Genomic DNA, 18,813 nt, shown 5'->3' on the forward strand with positions numbered 1-18,813 from the left:
GGATATTGTGTCGTTCCCCCTTTTGCAGCCAAAACATCCCTGACCCATTGAGGCATGGAATCCTCTGGACCTCTGAAGGTGTGCTGTGGTATCTGGCACTATGACTATGTTCCGAGGTGGAGCCTCCATGGATCGTACTTGTTTGTCCAGCACATCCCACAGATGCTCAATTGGATTGAGATCTGGGAAATTTGGAGGCCAAGTCAACACCTTGAACTAGTTGCTGTGTTCCTCATACCATTCCTAAACTATTTTTGCTTTGTGGCAGGTTACATACTCCTGTTGAAAGATGCCGCTGCCATAAAGGATTACCATTTCCATAAAAGTGTACATGGTCTACAACAATGCTTAGGTAGAAAATTGCCCAAATTGCACACTGCCTCCGCCGGCTTGCATTTTTCCATAGTGCATCCTGGTGCCACATGTGCTCCCCATAAGCAACGCACATCCACCTGGCCATGTAAAAGGAAACGTGATTCATCAGACCAGACCACCCTCTTCTATTGCTCCTTGGTCCAGTTCTGATGCTCACATGCCTATTGACCCCTGTCCACTTTCAGCAGTCGACAGGGGTCAGTGCAGCCCCATACGCAAAAAAACTGTGAAGAAAGTCATTGTTAAGATAGGACAGAAAAGACTTAGCTGAAGAATAAAGGTTTTAATTGGATGACTTGAGTTCTACATAGAAGGATGAGGATTTATGTGGATTGAGTGGAAGAGGACTGATAAATTAATTGGTTTTTCTAAGCTGGAGTGATATTGGATGTACAAGAAGAGTAGCAGATCTGTTAAGTTGGTGTGAAAGGGAAAACAGATGACAAGGACTGTATAGAATACTAGTTTATAATTGGGTTTGTGGAAAAAGGGAAATTACGAATGTGAATAATTGTCCATAAATACATGTAAATCATGTTTTTAGATCAGAAGTAGACTCTTTATATTAGACCTGAAGCTAAGTATCAGTTTCAAGTGCAGTCAACTGAGTAATCATTTGGTTTATTTCATTTGACTGTTGAGTACTGCAAGCAGCATGTCAATGTCACAGGGTAACATATCAAAAAAGTTATAAGCTGTAGGTAGCCTACACCTCGTAAAAGTTTCTTTTTGCCAACCGTTGAATATTAGCGTACTTCAAGAAATGTTCCATAAGTGGCTAAAGCTAGGAAGTTAGGTGGCTGAGCGGTTAGGGATTCGGGATAGTAATCAGAAGGTTGCTGGTTTAATTCTCTGCAGTGAAAAATTAAGTTGTGTCCTTGGGCAAGGCACTTCACCCTACTTGCCTCGGGGGAATGTCCCTGTACTTTAGCGTCTGCTAAATTACTAAATGTAATGTAAATGTAAAACAATCACTGTGGTCACACAAATGAAGAGGCTAGAGGATTACAATACCGGAAAGTGGAAGAGGCTGATCAAGCTTTTCAGATCTGGAGTGACCTGGTGGAATGGCCTAGATAAAGGAACCAGGATGTTCTGTAAAATAAAGATGATCTTACCATGATACCCAGATCTTTGTATGATCACATGTACTATAATGAATACTATCTGTATATGCCTGTTTGTAGAATAAAAAATGCATCATGATAATATTTAATGGATATACAGTATGCAATGAAAAGATAATTTAGCCAACCTCTCCAGCATAGCAACTAGGCATAAACTTTTCACTTTGCATTTATTTTATGTGTTTGGCATAATGTAGTATTCAGAGCACCACAATACTAGGTTTGCATTCAAGATTTCTAATGACACACTCTCAAACGTGATAGGATCAGACAGTATAAACTTCATACTGATACTCATGCATTTCAGACATTTCTCAGGCATTTCAAACATTTCTCACGCCGAGAAATAGCGGATAACTTGTCCCGCTATTTAGGCTACAATTAGGCTAATGGCCGAGGCGCGAGTCTCGAGTAGAGTAAAGGCCAATCAGAAAACATCCCCCCACCCCCCACACAGGTATGAACCGTGGGAATCTCACGCAACATTTTTGATAAAACTTGAGAGCCCTGTGACAGCAATATTTTTCTGGTAAAAAGGTAATGGGTCTGCAGCAAATCCGGTCGGTTGGTGTAAAAAAATACATCTAAACATTGCAGATTAAAGAAATCCTTCTGCTTTATTATGGGCAGTTAGGCTACCCTACTTGATGTCATGTGAATTTGTAAAACTACATTGTACTCCTCTTGATGTGCATATATATATATATATATATATAAGGCCATTGCATATTATAACCAATGGTTATCCAACTGGACATGCAGCAAGTTCGATGATCCTGTGTTGGATTACCATCAGAGGCCTACCATCAGAGAAACAGCAAACGGTTAGCATCACGTGTCACTCAAATATATGGTTGGTAGGAATTACAAAACATACATTCACACAACATGTACCAGGTTAAGCAAAAATATAACGCCTGCCTTGTTTGCCCATGCATTTAAAATAACAACCCTGAAAAAATCTGTATGGTCGGGTCTATTGTAATTGAAAATTATGGCGATACAGTAGGCATATCCGAAACAAATTGGCAATTCAAATCGCGATGAAAGACAAGCAATACAAGATTAGGCTATACGAGTAAAACAGTATTGGCTTTGGCCAATCACAATACAACTATTAGCATATAGCCTAAACCTAAATACAAATAGTAGGTCTACTATATGACACGAACACAAAATCAATTCTTTGTTCGCATCACAACCAATGTAACAATTTAGGCCTACGTTTATTCACTTAAAATAAGCAATTTTATAGCAAATTTAACAAATTAAATTGCCTAACACTCCTTATCTCATATCAAATTCAGCAAAGTTTAGTACTATGATTTAGCACTTGAAAGACCCGTAGCTTCTCGGATTTCCTCGTCGTAAATCGGGGGCAAATCCGAGTTCTGCTAGTAGTGAACTTTTACCAAACACGAATAGTTCAGAACTAGCGGAATTCCAGAATTACCCTCGAAACAATGCAGCATCATTCTGTGAAACTGGACTAGGCACAAAAAGAGAAGATGTGTGAGCAGAATAGACTACTGATTAAACAATTATAATCACATAGACTATACATTGATTTTGAAATACAAGAATCTGGCCCCATTGTGCAATCAAACTCGGTTTGTATGCAAAAAGTGGCACAGAGGTATCAAATGCATTTACAATATCAATGCATATCTCTTCACATGAAATAATAACAAAATAGGGTTTTAAACATAGCCTAGGCTACCAGATACAAGTTGGCTACTTTGTGCTATCAGACAACTCCACACAAAAATGATGAACATAATTAAGAACAGCCTTTTGGAGATCATCTGCCTTCCATTTAAATATTAAAGAAACAGGCTTGAAAACCTATATAGAAGAAATTGAGAAGAATAAAACACAAAGTAGGAAAAGTTTACAGACTATGTTCTTGTGCGTCATGTTGGCTGGCTCCAAACTTCTTCTTAACATAGAGAACTTCTCGAGTCTGTGGGTAAACCTTCTCTTTGCATCACCTATAGGAAATGGAAATGAGGCACGGAATCTAAGAAAAAAACAAGGAACACTGTGGTGAGGGATTAAAATGGACTCACCTGAGATTTTTGGATAAACCTTCCTTCCCCTAAACTGAACTATCAAATCCGGAGGGATTAAGGTGTTTCAGATTTAACTAATGTCAAATAGAATTAGGCTCTGCTAATCAGAATTGCCCTGGAACCTCAAATGTCCAAATAAGCTGCTTTAGTCTGGAAAATGTGCTACTTGTGTCCTGTCGTACTCAAAGAACCGGACCAACAGAAGCCATGACCTATTTGTAATATTGCAGTGGTAGTGGCATAAATCTCTTTTCATACTGTTATTTTTTTTGTACTGTAGGGGGTTAAAAATTGTCCAAACAACCAAAACGAATTCCCTATGGTTTAAAGGAAGATGGGAAAACTGAACAGTGTGTTAGCATGAACCAAATAATGCCAAGACAAATAGAATTATAGTTATTTGACTGTATGGGTTAAATCAGAGCAAGAATGGTCAAAGTAAGGTAAATGAAATATACATTTAATAACATTGCAAATTTTAACTCTTACCTACACTACCATGATTATTGTAAATCAGAGAGACAGAAAGCAAGATGTGTGAGGAAGGAGAATGAGTACAAGGACAAGCCAGAGCTGAGGAGAAGGTTTCAGGAGATCAAGAATCCATAGAACAATGCATCACAATTCCTTTTATACACAAGAACAACAAATCAGACCAATACTTGACCTTTACTTATCAACATATGACTAGCAATGCACAGTACGTTAAACGGGGTGTGAGAACCATCAAATAGAGACCCCGTCCAGCAACTCCAGACAAGTTTTTTATTTATTTTATTCACACAAAGTTTGGAGGTGTATCAACAAATGACCGCCGTAAATAATATAACAGGTATACAGACAGATGAGTAAATAAAACAAGTAGAACTGATACAATACATACCTCTCCGTTATGACTGAATTAAACAAGTCAATTATTATGACTTTTTTCAAATATATATGTGTATGTTTTCCACCAATCTAAACATTTGGTGGTTGTTTTGGTATTTTGTGGTTATTAGGTCTAAATGTGGGAATTAAGTAAAATGTACAGTGTATATAATGACCTTGGAATATTCAGGTTTATCAAGAGAGCACCTTTCATTTGTGTAATTTGTATCAACAAAATATCACAGTCAATGGCTCTGACTACAAAATGTTATAGAATGAATTAGATAGATTAGGGTCATGACTGCCTGAAAGTAGACTACTTAAGAAATGCAGAAAGATGCATACTTGATAACATTTGTAACATACAGTACTATAAGGCAATTCAGGTTTAAACCTCTGTCACTTAAAATGTCCTCAAAAACAAATGCCCTATGTCCAATTTCTTCACCTGAAATACCTTTAAAGTAGTGCCATGCCATCTGCAGCAAGACCTTTATCAAAAGTTGGTAAATCGACTTATTGAGACTATTTTCTGTCTCAAATATTTTTTCAGTCACGCTTAAGTTGACTTGACCTTTATGGGGTCATTGCCTAACTTTATATATTTAATCTGAAAGGTGAATAGTGAATCTAGTATAAATGAGAGGTCTGCAATAGAGGTCTGCAATAGAGGAAAGAAGCAGGCAAGAAGGCCTCGGGTGGACACACATATTTATTTAACAAAAGTGTTTCATAGGATCCCAGACAGAACCACATTTGTCAACCTTGAGTTCTAACCAGCTCAAGATGGTAGAGAAGTGGGGAAATGCGGTGTTTGCTGCAAGACGGCACAATGAAGACACAACAAGAGTCTTCATTCACTTACACCAACAGCAACAATACTAAAGGTAAAGTGAGAACTTGTATAGATCATGTTTGGTGTAAGCGTCCTTCAAATATTGAGGTACTATGGTGTGATCATTAGATTACAGGCTAGATTGCTTCACAAACAGCATATGGATGTTTGTCTGTATGAGTTCATTACATCATAAGGTTCAAACAACTTACAATATAATGTTGCTTTTTTACAGATCCCTTTGAGGGCCCTAACTACCACATTGCTCCCCGATGGGTGTACAATATCTTAACACTGTGGATGATATTTGTGGTTATCAAATCTTCACCAATGGCCTGGTACTGGTGGCCACAGCAAAATTCAAGAAGCTCCAGCACCCTCTGAATTGGATCTTGGCCAACCTTGCTATTGCTGATCTTGGAGAGACCGTTTTGGCCAGCACCATCAGTGTTTGCAATCAAATGTTTGGATATTTCATTCTGGGACACCCTATGTGTGTCTTTGAGGGGTACACTGTCTCTGTTTGTGGTAAGACAATCCTACATGTAAACTAGTTTATATTTCCAAATAAAAGTAAGATTATGTCTTGGCCACCGTTTTGAACACTGCATTGAAAAAGTTTGCAATATACAGTATGCAGCAGTCCCCTCTAGCCATTGTATGGATCAGTTTGTTGCTTTGCTTTGCAGAGGAATTACAATGTCAGTTCTAATGGTCATTTTCATTTTTTCTTTGTAGGTATTGCTGCTCTGTGGTCCCTAACTGTGATTTCCTGGGAGAGATGGGTGGTTGTGTGCAAGCCTTTTGGATGTTTGATGGTAAATGGGCCACTGCCGGTATTGTCTTCTCCTGGGTCTGGGCGACTTGGGATTTCTTCAATTCTGATTTATTGCCAACACTTAATGTCTCTGTTTAACTAAGCTATCCTTTCTCTTTTCTATCATTTTAAAAGGTATTGGCCTCATGGCTTGAAGACTTCTTGTGGACCTGATGTGTTCAGTGGAAGTGAAGACCCTGGAGTCCAGTCCTACATGATTGTTCTGATGGTTACCTGTTGCTTCCTCCCTCTGGCCATCATTATCCTTTGCTACATTACAGTGTGGCTGGCCATCCGTGCTGTAAGTTATTACATCTAATTTATATCGCTAACATTTTTAGCATAAAATAAATGGTGCTTCGTTGTGCTTCATAAGCAGACTCTAAGGCCAGTTTCTGTAGCCCTTTGATTACCTCTCTTCTACCCCAGGTTGCAGCGCAGCAGAAAGACTCTACACAGAAAGCCGAGAAGGAAGTGTCCAGGATGGTTGTTGTGATGATCATTGCTTACATTGTGTGCTGGGGACCTTAAACATTCTTTGCCTGCTTTGCTGCGGCTAACCCAGGATATGCCTTCCATCCTTTGGCTGCTGCACTACCAGCCTACTTTGCCAAGAGCGCCACTATCTACAATCCAGTTATCTATGTCTTCATGAACCGACAGGTTTGTTCATTTGTTTGCAAATAACATCTAATTTGATCCATTAAAATGGAGAAACGCCTGTCTATCCAAATAATAGCAATACAGCACCCTATTCACATTCTAACCATATTCACATTCAATGTCTTACTCTATAATGCTGTATCATTTAATGCTTTTAAATAATGTTTGGATTGAAAGTAAGTTTACAACTGTCACAGACTGTCAGTCTTTGCAGCCATAGCTCAGGCCATAGATTTTGGTTTGGTACTCCACCCATTTCTATCATGTTGAGATTTTCCAATCGCACGCTTTGTGTTAACATTGAGGATTTAGCCTTTTAAGGAATGATACACATGTTCTTGCTAACTAAAGGTGGGACATTCAAATAAAGTAACTGAGATGCAATTAAGATCATGAGTCTCTGTGTTTCTCTTATGCCATTATATTCAACCAAGCCTGCACAAGTTACAAAACGTTATCAGCAGATAATATGAGTGAAACCAATTTAGATTACATACTTGAATGTATTAATTGTATATTCCTGTTAACTTCACAATTTAACTACAGTAATAAAATTATCTTGTAAACTATGTACTAGTATGTCGACATTAGCAATGCATTACAAGTAGCTAGAATGCCAATCTTCAGAAGAAACTGTGCTAAACTACCAGAACACAACATTAGGATACAGTTTGAGTGTACTGACATTTAAAATAGTTTACAATCCGCTTCTTTTGTATTGAGTAAAGATGTTTTGGGCCTACAGGTTTGTATCTTACTTCTAATAGACTGAGGTTAAGATTTAGGGTTGGTGTGATCCATGTCTTTCTCCTGGGTCAACTAAATGGTTGTATATAACTGCTTTGGGTTACCTGAAGGAAGCAAAAAAATAAATAATATATGCTATATTGTTGAAAAACATTACGACAGAAGTATGTTAATTGAAACCTGATTCCTCATTCAGATTTTGGAGGAACCCTGCTTTGCCTAACGTGAACCATCAAGCCAGGAGGATTAAGGTGCTTCTGACTTCACTCATGTCAAAACTAATCAGACTCACAGGTAAAGTGTGGTGAAAGCGCAATAGTCCAAATAAGCTGATTTCATTTAACTGAAAATCTTAAACCTCGTTTACTTGTAGTCAACCTTCTCTAACATAGCCATCATAGAACAGTGGCTCTACATCCAAAAACCGATGAGTATTCCCCTTCTTGAGGACAGGACTATACTGCAAAATAGATTTGGTCAATGTCAATCTGGCCAAATACATTTTATACCCCCATACATTAAATGAATGACGTTATTTTACCTACCAAATAATCAATGTAAAATTAGTCTTCTACAAATACTTACAAGGAGTGCTATATTTGTGGTACACTGAACCGTGCCTTGGCTGCATTCCCTACCAACATTTCATGACTGAAGTTTGTTCCTCATACTGTTCTTAGATTTGTATCTTTAATGCTGACATTGACTCTGTTGCTGCTAATGGTAACCAACCCACGGCTTGATTTGGTACGACTATACAATGTGCCGAAGCACAGTGCTTTTAGACCTTGCTAAGGGTTAGGGTTATGGCATATAATCCTTGCTGTGGCCTTGTGTGAGACAGTAACCCTGTCAAACAAGATTACCAGCACTTAGGATCTTGCCCCAAAACCAATGTAACCAATTAAAAAAGCAGTTTAAAAAGTCAGGTCTTTGTATGTCAGGCTGGCCAATGTGGCATAATATGTTGGGTGTTCTATTCATATAAAGATGCCTGGTATAACATTCACATTGCTATCTAAATACTCCCATTTCACCCGTCTTAATCTTGATATCTTATTGCAATATCAAGATTAAGTCATTTCATCCCTCTTCACAACTGTGTAACACTTTTTAAAAGGTTACCAATTGTTTAATTCCACTTGGGGTAAAACGCCATGTCATACAGCAACCAACCTAAACCTCGAGGGTTTAGGTTGGTTTAGGGGCAGTTCTATGGGCGTATGTGAAGCCCTCTGTGACATGCTTGCGTGTAAAAAGGGCTATACAAATACATTGGATTTGATTTGATACAGGCCACATTAAACCTTTAGAACATTGGCATTAGGAGGCTATTATGGATTATGACACAACCACAAGGTCAATTGCCCTTTTCTTGTGATAAATAAATGATCAAAACTTGATCAAAATAAATGAGTTGGACTTGGTACTAAAAATAAATGAAAAATAATCATATCAGAGATACACTTCATGTGGTCAGAGGTTTAGATATTTACTTACAATGCATAGACAGCATATATTGTTAGTTTACATATCCTACACGTTTGTAATGGCTATCTCTTAGGTGTTTGTGTATCTGTCAGGTCATTATGTTTTTTACAAATACAGAAAATCTGAAAATCTAGGTTCTGTGGTTATTTGTGGATTCTGGCTATAATTTCCTGGGAGAGATGGGTGTATATGAAATGTTGGGTTTGATGACAAATGGGCCACTGGTTGATTCCGTTTTACTGGATCTGGAAGGCAGTCAGGGTGGCTTTCTCCATATAAAAGAGATTTAAGAAAAACCTCACTGTAATTTTGTTAAAACTCTGAACTCATGGCTTGAAGACTTCTCACAGACCTAATGTGTTTAGTGGAATGCGTTCTTTCAAATAATAAATCACTACAGAAGCTGACACGGAAGGGTTAAGGACAGTTGTCACGACAATCATCATTAGAACATTACGTTTTTTGGCAATGCCTTCCATCCTTTGGCTGCACTACCTACCCACAGCTACATATACTGAGGACATCACTAAGCTTGACCTAAGCTTGAGCTTGTCGTTAAAAAAATATTTATTTAAAAATAGGGAATATACATCTTAAGGACTGGTACAAAAAGGAGAAATCTATAATAAATTATACAGAACCTATACATTTTTTGCCGAGGTTTAAAGGTGCCATACAGGAGGCACACTTCCCAAGGTGGCAGAGACAAACCACCTCAATAATCTGCTTACTTGAACAAATTGCTACAAGCAACAAGTAAAAGTAAATGAGCTCCATGTGTAAAGGTCAAGAATTGTTCATTGTTATTCAAATGTTTTTGGTACACAAACATTCAACTAGTATACCCACTAATAATGAAGTTCCAATGCAAATGTCTTTCTCATTTTTAAGCATAATTAGTATTATCAATTTAATCTGAATCAGAGAAACATCGCAAACAAATGGGAGTCAGGTGGCTAAGCGGTTAGGGAATCGGGCTAGTAATCTGAAGGTTGATGGTTCGATTCCCTGTCATTCCCCCCCAAAATGACGTTGCGTCCTTGGGCAAGGCACTTCACCCTACTTGCCTCGGGGGGAAAGTCCCTGTACTTACTGTAAGTTGCTCTGGATAAGAGCGTCTGCTAAATGACTAAATGTAAACCGCACTTCAAATCCAGGCAAGATTAACTTTAAATTGATGTCATGGCTTCAGTTTGACCAAGTTAGTGTCTCCTGTAATAATAATACATTTTATTTTCCAAGGCGTCTTTCTCGGCACTCAAGGACACCGTACAGAGGTACAGTTAGGTCCATATTTGGACATTGACACAATTTTCATCATTTTGGCTCTGTATACCACCACAATGGATTTGAAATGAAACAATCAAGATGTGCTTTAAGTGCAGACTTTCAGCTTTAATTTCAGGGTATTTACATCCAAATCAGGTGAACGGTGTAGGAATTACAACACATTTTATATGTGGCCCCCCCCTTTTTAAGGGACCAAAAATAATTGGACAAACTAACATAATCATAAATCTAATTGTCACTTTTAATACTTGGTTGCAAATCCTTTGCAGTCAATGACAGCCTGAAGTCTGGAACCCATAGACATCACCAGACGCTGGGTTTTGTCCCTGGTGATGCTCTGCCAGGCCTCTACTGCAACTGTCTTCAGTTCCTGCTTGTTCTTGGGGCATTTTCCCTTCAGTTTTGTCTTTAGCAAGTGAAATGCATGCTCAATTGGATTTAGGTCAGGTGATTGACTTGGCCATTGCAGAACATTCCACTTCTTTGCCTTAAAAAACTCTTTGGTTGCTTTCGCAGTATGCTTCGGGTCATTGTCCATCTGCACTGTGAAGCGCCGTCCTATGAGTTCTGAAGCATTTGGCTGAATCTGAGCAGATAATATTGCCAGAAACACTTCAGAATTCATCCTACTGCTTTTGTCAGCAGTCACATCATCGATAAATACAAGGGAACCAGTTCCATTGGCAGCCATACATGCCCACGCCATAACACTACCTCCACCATGCTTCACTGATGAGGTGGTATGCTTTGGATCATGAGCAGTTCCTTCCCTTCTCCATACTCTTCTCTTCCCATCATTCAGGTACAAGTTTATCTTGGTCTCATCTGTCCATAGGATGTTGTTCCAGAACTGTACAGGGTCTTTTAGATGTTTTTTGGCAAACTCTAATCTGGTCTTCCTGTTTTTGAGACTCACCAATGGTTTATATCTTGTGGTGAACCCTCTGTATTTACTCTGGTGAAGTCTTCTCTTAATTTTTGACTTTGACACAGATACGCCTACCTCCTGGAGAGTGTTTTTGATCTGGCCAACTGTTGTGAAGGGGTTTTTCTTCACCAGGGAAAGAATTCTTCTGTCATCCACCACAGTTGTTTTCCGTGGTCTTCCGGGTCTTTTGGTGTTGCTGAGCTCACCAGTGCGTTCTTTCTTTTTAAGAATGTACCAAACAGTTGATTTGGCCACACCTAATGTTTTTGCTATCTCTCTGATAGGTTTGTTTTGATTTTTCAGCCTAACGATGGCTTGCTTCACTGATGGTAACAGCTCTTTGGACTTCATATTGAGAGTTGACAGCAACAGATTCCAAACACAAATACCATACTTGAAATGAACTTTAGACCTTTTATCTGCTCCTTGTCAATGAAATAACGAACTTCCATGAGGGAATAACATACACCTGGCCATGGAACAGCTGAGCAGCCAATTGTCCAATTACTTTTGGTCCCTTAAAAAGGGGGGGGCCACATATAAAATGTATTGTAATTCCTACACCGTTCACCTGATTTGGATGTAAATACCCTGAAATTAAAGCTGAAAGTATGCACTTAAAGCACATCTTGATTGTTTCATTTCAAATCCATTGTGGTGGTATACAGAGCCAAAATGATGAAAATTGTGTCCAAAAAATGTCCAAATATTTATGGACCTAACTGTATATAAAAAACATTAAAAGCAGCAGAAAAATATAGAAATATAACAACATTAAAAACAACAGAAGAAAGCAGTGCAAATGACATTACGTGGAATAGGCAGTAGTAAAGAGATGTGTTTTGAGTTCCGATTTGAAATGGGGGAATTAATCAATATTTATGAGTTGGGGTGGTAGTGAGTTCCAGAGACGGGGAGCAGAGCGGCTGAATGCTCTACTCCACATGGTGGTGAGATGGGCAGAAGGTGTGTGTATGTGAGTGTATGAGAGAGAGAGAAAGAGAGAGTTGCCATTTGTACTTTAAGTTAAACTTGAAGTAAATAGAGATTTAGTGTAAACCATCCATCTTTTTAGTGTAGTGAAAGCAGCACAGTTCCTGCTTTCTGAGATACCACCCCACCGGAAGCGTTTTTTGGCATGGGTGAAGCGGCGTCCCAGGGGGGGGAGGCGGGTGTAAACCTTCCCCCGGTCACCAAACATGCTAGGACTGGCACTGCTCCTCACTAAGGCCTTAATACCAATATATAGGCTAATCTTGATGACGTCGTTCCTGCTATAAAATATCACAACTTCAGGCATCCCACATTGTTGGTTGCTCACAGAGCAGCAGGGTGAGAAGGGGAATCTATACGATAAGCCAACCACATACCACATCCGCAAGAGAAAAGCGACCACAAGGTAAAGGCAAAGAAAACAACCTGTAACAATCTTTAAGGCAAATAATTTGTATCAATTCAATGATTGACCAAAGTTTTCTAAATTTTTACTTGATTTCTTTTTAGACTTCATCAGCAATGGCAGAGGAGTGGGGAAATGCAGTGTTTGCTGCAAGACGGCGAAATGAAGACACAACAAGAGAGTCTTCATTCACTTACACCAACAGCAATAATACTAAAGGTACAGTGAGAACATGCTTTGTATAGATCATGTTAGGCGTAAGCATCTTACAAATATTGAGATACTGTGGCATGACCACTAGATTACAGGCTAGATTACTTCACAAACATCAGATATCTATTTTGAATGGTTCATAAAATAATGTGTTCAGAATTGCCCTCATGATCAAAGTTAATTGTGAAGCGTGTGAGATATTAAATTGGATGATATGAGTTCATTACACTATAAAGTTCAAACAATTTATAATATTATTTGTTCATTTTTTTACAGATCCCTTTGAGGGCCCTAACTACCACATTGCTCCCCGATGGGTGTACAATATCGCAACACTGTGGATGATATTTGTGGTTATTGCATCAGTCTTCACCAATGGCCTGGTACTGGTGACCACAGCAAAATTCAAGAAGCTCCAGCACCCTCTGAACTGGATCTTGGTCAACCTTGCTATTGCTGATCTTGGAGAGACCGTTTTGGCCAGCACCATCAGTGTTTGCAATCAAATGTTTGGATATTTCATTCTGGGACACCCTATGTGTGTCTTTGAGGGGTACACTGTCTCTGTTTGTGGTAAGACAATCCTACATGTAAACTAGTTTAGATTTCCAAATAAAACAAAAGTCAGTATTAAAGTAATATATGTCATATTTTCATATGATACTTTCTATCCTATTTTCTATACTATTATTATATATAATTTCCATCTACTATTATGTTTAAGTATACTGTTAAAATTAACCAATGTAGAGTATGATTGTCTTGGCCACCGTTTTGAACACTGCATTGACAAAGTTTGCAATCATATACAGTATGCAGCAGTCCCCTCTAGCCATTGTATGGATCAGTTTGTTGCTTTGCAGAGGAATTAGTATGTCAGTTCTAATGGTCATTTTCATTTCATAGGTATTGCTGCTCTGTGGTCCCTAACTGTGATTTCCTGGGAGAGATGGGTGGTTGTGTGCAAGCCTTTTGGAAATGTCAAGTTTGATGCTAAATGGGCCACTGCCGGTATTGTCTTCTCCTGGGTCTGGGCAGCAGCATGGTGTGCTCCCCCCATCTTTGGCTGGAGCAGGTGAATATTCCCTTAGCGACTTGGGATTTCTTCAATTCTGATTTATTGCCAACACTAAATGTCTCTGTTTAACTAACCTATCCCTTTCTCTTTTCTATCATTTTAAAAGGTATTGGCCTCATGGCTTGAAGACTTCTTGTGGACCTGATGTGTTCAGTGGAAGTGACGACCCTGGAGTACAATCCTTCATGATTGTTCTGATGATTACCTGCTGCTTCCTCCCTCTGGCCATCATTATCCTTTGCTACATTGCAGTGTGGATGGCCATCCGTGCTGTAAGTTATTACATCTTCTTTGTATAGCTAAAGTTTTTAGCATAATAGAAACAGTGCTTCATTGTGCTTCATAAGCAGACTCTAAGGCCAGTTTATGTAACCCTTTGATACCTCTCTTCTACCACAGGTTGCAGCACAGCAGAAAGACTCTGAGTCTACACAGAAAGCTGAGAAGGAAGTGTCCAGGATGGTTGTTGTGATGATCATTGCTTACATTGTGTGCTGGGGACCTTACACATTCTTTGCCTGCTTTGCTGCGGCTAACCCAGGATATGCCTTCCATCCTTTGGCTGCTGCACTACCAGCCTACTTTGCCAAGAGCGCCACTATCTACAATCCAGTTATCTATGTCTTCATGAATCGACAGGTTTGTTCATTTGTTTGCAAATAACATCTCATTTGATCCATTAAAATGGAGAAATGCCTGTCTATCCAAATAATAGCAATACAGCACCCTATTCACATTCTAACCCTATTCACATTCAATGTCTTACTCCTTCTCCCATTTTTTCTTCCCAGTTCCGTGTTTGCATCCTGCAGATGTTTGGAAAGAAGGAGGATGATGGCTCTGAAGTATCCACATCAAAAACAGAAGTCTCATCTGTGGCACCTGCATAATAAACCTTCAACAACACTTTCCTGCTTGGAACAAAATGATGAACTTTCCACGGAGATCATCCTGATGGAACTTGTCAAATGTACAGTATGTGACGAGGGATGTATAGCTAGGGGGTAGGTTACCAACCTAAACTACATTTTTGTTATGAGTGATGGTTCTCAGGTCAGTAAAAGGCAAAATCCTTCTGTACAATGCTGTGCAATGTAAATTTGGATTTTTCACAGAAAGCCATTGATTATAAAGAAATATTGCATGCAATTTATCTATTTTCTGCAATTGTCTTACCCTACCAAAGGTATTTTCATTAGGTACATCAATGCTGTATCATTTAATGCTTTTAAATAATGTTTGGATTGAAAGTAAGTTTACAACTGTCACAGACTGTCAGTCTTTGCAGCCATAGCTCAGGCCATAGATTTTGGTTTGGTACTCCACCCATTTCTATCATGTTGAGATTTTCCAATCGCACGCTTTGTGTTAACATTCAGGATTTAGCCTTTTAAGGAATGATACACATGTTCTTGCTAACTAAAGGTGGGACATTCAAATAAAGTAACTGAGATGCAATTAAGATCATGAGGCTCTGTGTTTCTCTTATGCCATTATATTCAACCAAGCTTGCACAAGTTACAAAACGTTATCAGCAGATAATATGAGTGGAACCAATTTAGATTACATACTTGAATGTATTAATTGTATATTCCTGTTAACTTCACAATTTAACTACAGTAATCAAATTATCTTGTAAACTATGTACTAGTATGTCGACATTAGCAATGCATTACAAGTAGCTAGAATGCCAGTCTTCAGAAGAAACTGTGCTAAACTACCAGAAAACAGCATTAGGATACAGTTGGAGTAAAAAATACAACAAAATAATAATAATAATAATAAAAAGATCCATCATCGTGTACTGACATTTTAAAATCGTTTACTATCCCATTCTATTGTAATGAGTAAGATGTTTTAGGCCTACAGGTTTGTATCTTACTTCTAATAGACTGAGGTTAAGATTTAGGGTTGGTGTGTGATCCATGTCTTTCTCCTGGGTGAACTAAATGGTTGTATGCAAATGCTTTGGGTTACCTGAAGGAAGCAAAAACAAAATATATATATATATTGTTGAAAAGCATTACGACAGAAGTATGTTAATTGAAACCTGATTCCTCATTCAGATTTTGGAGGAACCCTGCTTTGCCTAACGTGAACCATCAAGCCAGGAGGATTAAGGTGCTTCTGACTTCACTCATGTCAAAATTAATCAGACTCACAGGTAAAGTGTGGTGAAAGCGCAATAGTCCAAATAAGATGATTTCATTTAACTGAATCTTAATCTTAAACCTTGTTTACTTGTAGTCAACCTTCTCTAACATAGCCATCATAGAACAGTGGCTCTACATCCAAAAACCGATGAGTATTCCCCTTCTTGAGGACAGGACTAAACTGCAAAATAGATTTGGTCATTGTCAACCTGGCAAAATACATTTTATACCCCCATACATTAAATGAATGACTTCATTTTACCTACCAAATAAATCAATGTAAAATTCCTCTTCTACAAATACTTACAAGGAGTGCTATATTTGTGGTACACTGAACCGTGCCTTGGCTGCATTCCCTACCAACATTTCATGACTGAAGTTTGTTCCTCATACTGTTCTTAGATTTGTATCTTTAATGCTGACATTGACTCTGTTGCTGCTAATGGTAACCAACCCACTGTTTGATTTGGTACAACTATACAATGTGCCAAAGCACAGTGCTTTTAGACCTTGCTAAGGGTTAGGGTTATGGCATATAATCCTTGCCGTGGCCTTGTGTGAGACAGTAACCCTGTCAAACAAGATTACCAGCACTTAGGATCTTGCCCCAAAACCACTGTAACCAATTAAAAAAGCAGTTTAAAAAGTCAGGTCTTTGTATGTCAGGCTGCCCAATTTGGCATAATCTGTTGGGTGTTCTATTCATATAAAGATGCCTGGTATAACATTCACATTGCTATCTAAATGCTCCCATTTCACCCATCTTAATCTTGATATTGTATTGCAATATCAAGATTAAGTCATTTCATCCCTCTTCACAACTGTATAACACTTTTTAAAAGGTTACCAATTGTTTAATTCCACTTGGGGTAAAATGCCATGTCATACAGGCCACATTAAACCTTTAGAACATTGGCATTAGGAGGCTATCATGGATTATGACACAACCACAAGGTCAATTGCCCTTTTCTTGTGATAAATAAATGATCAAAACTGAGTTGAACTTGATACAAAACATAAATGAAAAATAATCATATCAGAGATACACTTCATGTGGTCAGAGGTTTAGATATTTACTTACAATGCACAAACAGCATATACTGTTAGTTTACATGTCTTACACATTTGTAATTGCTATCTCTTAGGTGTTTGTGTATCTGTCAGGTTATTATGTTTTTACAAATACAGAAAATCTGAAAGTTTGAGTTCTGTGGTGATTTGTGGTTTCTGGCTATAATTTCCTAGCCTGGCTCTGCCCTCCTATGTACTTCCGCTCAATTTTGCTTCTGTACTAGGTCTGGGATTTCGGTGTAATAGTCGGTTTTCAGAAAAAAAATTTGTAGGGCCAATCAGCGAACAGAGGGAGTGGCTGAGAACGATGACGTTGATGTCGTGCACTAGTTTGAGTTGTAGTTCAGTAATGGCGGCGGAGAAAGATGCGGGCAAAGCTATTCGGTCGGTTGTGGCAACGCTGCCGAATATTCATAAGTTAAAGCCGGAGCAAGAAAAATACTTGCTGAGTTTTGTTGGTGGCCATGATGTTGTGGCCCTCCTCCCCACGGGGTTCGGGAAAAGTTTGATTTTCTAGCTACGGCAGCTAGCTCCGTTACAGTAGTGGTGAAGGAGTTGGCTAAGGCAAACGCTAGCGATTGGTTATGGCTGATCAGAGTGGCTCTGGGCAGATCCAATAGTTTTAAACTTCAACAGAATACCCGCCTTCAAGGAAGTTAACGCTTGTCAATGGAGCGATCACAGACCCTCTGTACAAATGAAATGTACGAGGGTCTGGTTAGGACCAGGCTAATAATTTCCTGGGAGAGATGGGTGTATGTGAAATGTTGGGTTTGATGACAAATGGGCCACTGGTTGATTCCGTGTTACTGGATCTGAAAGGCAGTCAGGGTGGCTTTCTCCATATAAAAGAGATTTAACCCTCGTGCTGCCTTCGGGTCACATGACCCAAAGGTTCATAACGAACCATCGTTGTGTTTACCCAATTTTACCCAATACAAAAACAAATTAAAATAATTTTCTTTTAACCTTTGCAATGTGGGGGGTCTGAGACAGCCCAACGGTTAAAAGAAAATGCTTCACTTTGTCTTTGTATGCGGTAAATCTGTCGCAATACGACGGTGGGTCACAATGACTGATGGGTCAGAATGACCCGAAGATAACACAAGGGTTAAGAAAAACCTCACTGTAATTTTTAAAAACTCTCTAATGCACACCCCGGAACTCCCTCTCAACCAATCAGAATGCTTGAATTCATCCACCCGTATTATAACAAAATAATAAATCACTACAGAAGCTGACACGGAAGGGTTAAGGACAGTTGTCATGACGATCATCATTAGTACATTCAGATTTTTGTCAATGCCTTCCATCCTTTGGCTGCACTACCTACCCACAGCTACATATACTGAGGACATCACTAAGCTTGACCTTAGCTTGAGCTTGTCATTAAAAAAACAATTGAATTAAAAATAGGGAATATACATCGTAAGGACTGGTACAAAAAGGAGAAATCCATAATAAATTATACAGAACCTATACATTTTCTGCCGAGGTTTAAAGGTTTAATGGTGCCATTCAGGAGGCACAATTCCCAAGGTGGCAGAGACAGACCATCTCACTAATCTTCTTACTTGAACAAATTGCTACAAGTACCAAGTAAAAGTAAATGAGCTCCATGTGTAAAGGTCAAGAATTGTTCATTGTTATTCAAATGTTTTTGGTACACAAGCATTCAACTAGT

At 38.7% G+C, this 18,813-nt stretch overlaps 1 protein-coding gene and 1 pseudogene across 1 annotated transcript; both read left to right on the forward strand.

The window, feature by feature from the left end:
- The first annotated feature begins 5,230 nt into the window (after window positions 1–5,230).
- On the forward strand, window positions 5,231–6,627 carry LOC134017284 (red-sensitive opsin-like; annotated as a pseudogene).
- Window positions 6,628–12,511: 5,884 nt separating this feature from the next.
- Window positions 12,512–15,369, forward strand: LOC134021922 (red-sensitive opsin-1-like). The gene is made up of 7 exons (XM_062463042.1): window positions 12,512–12,614; window positions 12,719–12,833; window positions 13,104–13,400; window positions 13,734–13,902; window positions 14,012–14,177; window positions 14,305–14,544; window positions 14,697–15,369. The coding sequence occupies exons 2-7, from the start codon at window positions 12,731–12,733 to the stop codon at window positions 14,793–14,795; spliced, it is 1,074 nt and encodes a 357-aa protein (XP_062319026.1). The 5' UTR covers window positions 12,512–12,614; window positions 12,719–12,730; the 3' UTR covers window positions 14,796–15,369.
- Window positions 15,370–18,813: the final 3,444 nt, after the last annotated feature.

This window comes from Osmerus eperlanus, chromosome 1, assembly GCF_963692335.1.
Source record: "Osmerus eperlanus chromosome 1, fOsmEpe2.1, whole genome shotgun sequence".
NCBI classification, from domain to species: domain Eukaryota; kingdom Metazoa; phylum Chordata; class Actinopteri; order Osmeriformes; family Osmeridae; genus Osmerus; species Osmerus eperlanus.